This window comes from Antrostomus carolinensis, unplaced genomic scaffold (assembly GCF_000700745.2).
Source record: "Antrostomus carolinensis isolate BGI_N321 unplaced genomic scaffold, ASM70074v2 scaffold52611, whole genome shotgun sequence".
In the NCBI taxonomy this organism is placed as follows: Eukaryota; Metazoa; Chordata; class Aves; order Caprimulgiformes; family Caprimulgidae; genus Antrostomus; species Antrostomus carolinensis.
Genome location: NW_010297245.1, coordinates 1 through 4,237, shown reverse-complemented (window position 1 = coordinate 4,237; position 4,237 = coordinate 1). Strand labels below are relative to the sequence as shown.

General features: G+C 38.8%; 1 protein-coding gene across 1 annotated transcript; it reads right to left on the bottom strand.

The window, feature by feature from the left end:
• Positions 1-407: 407 nt before the first annotated feature.
• Positions 408-3,263, bottom strand: LOC104533119 (O-phosphoseryl-tRNA(Sec) selenium transferase-like; the record flags this gene model as incomplete). Its single annotated transcript, XM_029083508.1, has 3 exons — positions 3,103-3,263; positions 654-772; positions 408-566 (listed from the first exon to the last, which is right to left on the bottom strand). Coding segments are annotated over exons 1-3 (367 nt in total), but the record flags the coding sequence as incomplete, so codon positions are not given.
• Positions 3,264-4,237: the final 974 nt, after the last annotated feature.

Genomic DNA, 4,237 nt, shown 5'->3' with positions numbered 1-4,237 from the left:
ACTGGAACGGCCTACCCAGAGAGGTGGTGGATTCACCATCCCTGGAGGTTTTTAAAAAGAGATTGGACGTGGCCCTTAGTGCCATGATATAGTAATTGGAGTTGGATCAGGGGTTGGACTTGATGATCTTGGAGGTCTTTTCCAACCCAATCTATTCTATGATTCTATGATTCTATTGACAACTTTATACACCTCTATCTCAGCATATGCCTCCGCTTTACAAGGCATTAAGAAGACAACTCATATGTGTGATTGCATGTTAGAAATCAGGAGTGTAGAAATAAAGCACTCAGAAGTACTTAGGCCTTTTATGGATCTTACTGCAAACAGTGTTTTGATCACTCTGCTAGATGAAGTTTTATATCTGTTAGAAGAAGACACTGCGTAATCAGTCAGCTCCTTCTTACCTGCAGTTATCATTGATTTAAAGCAAGATTTCTGGTCTATACGTGGCCAGATAATGTATTTTGCCTTTGGTCTCTTGTGCCGCAATGTTAAAAAACACAGAGTTAGACTCATGCCAGTTGCCATAGGAACCACAAAGCAACTGGTCACTGTCCGGACACCTGCACATAAAAAGCAAGTTAGAAATTAACATGAAGAACCCACGACATGCCCCCACAAATGAGAGACATTTTCAGATTTACACCTACCAGCCAGCTTTAAAATATCCAGAACTACTGAATTAGTAAGTTTGTTCAAAAGGCTAGACCCTGCAGCTTTAGGCTGGACTGCAGAAATATCACCAGACCTTCCAATTCCATGGATCAACCTAAACAAAAAAGGTTGAAAACACACATCAAGTTTTTCCACATCCCAAAGCAATAATTCCTGCTTTTCCTGCTGACTGAAGAGAATGTCATTTGATAAACAGTTGTGGAAAATGCTGTATTCAATGCAACATCAATATCTGACATAATGACTTCCATTATAACAAATTACATAAGTTCACAGGAAACTGTCTTTTTTTTTTTTTAACAGCATATTAACAATGTTACAGTATGCAGGTAAAAACTTAGAGAAAACTCATAGTAGCAACACCTTTAGCACATGGCAGGCTTTCTTTTAAGCACACCTCAGCACTTCTTGACGTCTGCTGAATTAGTATTATAAATGCTGAGATGTTCAGACACACAGCTCCAAGAAAAACAAAAATCACTTGCCTATAGTGTATAATAATAATAATCGGGGGATTGGACTAGATGATCTTTCGAGGTCCCTTCCAATCCCCAACATTCTGTGATTCTGTGATAGTGTAGCATTCCATAGGCATAGTGGTATTATACAGATACTCCCCTGAAAAACGCTACATCTCCATAGGACAAAGAAATAATATATACTGTGATAAAATGTCCTAAAAGACAGTTTGGTTAATGTATGACTTTGCCCATCTTTTTCTACATCTTCACTTCATCTACCTCATGCTACTATTCAATATTACCTATCATGCAATTCAATCTCTCTCTCAGCATTCTGTTTATAAATGATGTTTATAAACTGCATTTATAAATGTTGTATATTATTTAGCACCTTTCAGGAGTGGAGGATCCTAAAAGCATTTACAAAATATAAGCTTACAGAACTAACTTTACCCATGGCTGAAACGCAGCAGCTGCTCAAGTAAGCTAGTAAAAATATACATCTATTTATGGCTTTAATTCTGTTTTTTCCTTGGAAATAGATTCAAATGCTGTCTGATGAGTGTATGGAATTCAGAACTCCTTGGAGCATAGTTTTATAGTTTAATTTTTTTTCCCATTTCAAGCTACGAGTTGGAATCAACAACAGTTTGATAATTAATTGAAACTTCTACATAATCCTCACTCCATTAAAATATCTTCTTCCCTATTCTTGCTGCTATGCTCTTAATAGCTTTCTCATACTACTACTTTTTCTCTTCTGCACATATGTACTCCTTCCTAAGGAGCAATCCTCCCTGGGACTGGCCCTGAGAATTTATTAAGCTGAAAGGAAAGACAGCTAGAGAACTATCGCCTGCTACCTCCATCATTCCCAAAGTCACCTGGAAAACTTATTGCAGAAGCAAGTGGAATGGAGGACGCCTCTACGCCTTTCCCTGCTCTTGCTGACACTCATAGGTGAAGGTGAGATGCCAGCTGACAGAGCTGCATCAGACCAACAGTAGCTAAATGCCAGCCCAGGCTCCCTCTGGCCAGAAGATGGACATGCTTTCTCCAGCATTCCCAGAAAGCAATACTTGCTTGGATACTATCCCCGGTGTGACCCTCTACCTCCCTCACCACACATATTCTAGACTAAAGAGCAGTACAGAAAACAAAAAAAGTCAAACTGATGTATTACTGGCTTTCTTTATTAATTTTTTCATGGTACTGTAGGGCTTATGAAAGCCATTAAGCCTAAGTAATTCAACTTCCATATGGTAAAGCTTACTAAATTTCTGGTCTCTAATATGCTTTTGTGTTAATCTTTCAAGGAGAAACATTACAGGAAATTTCACTTTGTTTCATTCCTGGTAAATAAAAACATCATACCAAGATACTCAGCAGAACTCTACACACACACACAAAAAAGTATATTAATAAAGAAACTAACATAGAGTCTCTAGAATTATAGCATCCAACTACAGGCTCTTCTTGTCTTTATAGATCTCCTTACTTCATATAAAATCTGTTGCAGATGGACTGGGTTTTCATATGTGTATCGACAAATCACACTATAAAGATATTAATGAATAAAACAGTACAAATAGTTGTTCACTAGGAATGCTCAATATTTTACAACTACAATATGTGGTAGTTTTTAATAAAATACAGTGTTTAAAAAAGGCAAGTTATGCATGGATTATTTTAAAAGAGGAAGATTTTTGCTTCCCTAGCATGCAGTCAACTCAACATCTTAAGCTTCTACCAGTTCAGCATACAGGACACAACCCTGACAAAACATTTTTGTTTCATTCAAGACTTTCCAATTAGTAATGAAAATTCAATACAAAATTTGTATTGATTCAATATTGCTTTTCTCAAATGCTATCAAGGTCTCAGATAACAAGATGCAATAAAAGATACCATTTGAAAGCATTAATAATAAATCTAAATAATTCAAATTGCCAATAATTTGTACCTGTAATGCCTTCGGGCAACGAGTTGTGATGCCACTCTTCCTTCCCTCTCACCCACACCACAGTTGCCCAGAAAGTTATTGCTATCCATTATAGCAAGTTCATGAAGAAACAGTTCAATGGTGCTTTCATCCCATCCATCTTCAGGACATTTTCCCTTAATAATAATAACAATAATTATATAAAGGCAACTATGAAACTTGGAAATTAAAAATGAACTAAATTTTATACAACTTGTTTGATTAACGTTATCCTTCTTCCCCATGCTGGACACCAGTCTGTATTTTCATTATGCTGTGTTATATTATATAATGCTATGGACCTGCATTCAGAGAAAAGTTAAATAACGATCTTTCCATATATTAAGCGTTACATTAGCATATCCTGATATTAAAATAGCCAGGATATTTTTCACTTTCAAGTGTTCTTTAAGATACACACAAAACTACTGCAGCACATACATGTTAATTACTCCCTAGAAGACTACAAATTATTTTATGGATTCTCTAGACAAGAATCTACTACTACAGGAATTCAACAGAGAAAACTGAACGAAAGGGAGATAATTGTGCCTTATAGAACCAAAAACATTAATTACAAGCAGAAAGGAAATAGAGTTTAACTTGTAACACATCTTCCTATCTGCATATTTTCCTTCCTAGTTATCATCCAACAGGTGAGGTGAGGGAAGCACTTACAGAATATAACAGGTCAGCACCTGCAACCAGGTGGGTGCTTTCCTGTGCTCGCTACGGCGCTGAGAACCGCGCTCATCTTTGCAAACCGCAGCAAAGACCCTGAGGAAAGGAACCGTGAACCCGGGAAGCATCACACACACCACGGCGGCTCCACAGTCCCCCGGAACGGTGACACTAACCCATCGGCAGAGCGCGGTACGGAAGTGGAGTTTGAGACAGCGGGTGATGTGACCGGGGATGCTCAAGAACTGAAACACCTGAGAGTTCCCCGGCAGTGACTCTGTACGCTGCAGACAAACGCCAACACACTGCTCCGGCACCCCGCAAGTACCGGTGTTACCGCACCTAACGGCGGGCCCGCACCTCACTGTTTAAGGAAACGCTTTAACTGTTCGCTGCGCCCGCCCAGCAACCGCACAGCCAACGGCCTCGCACCCCC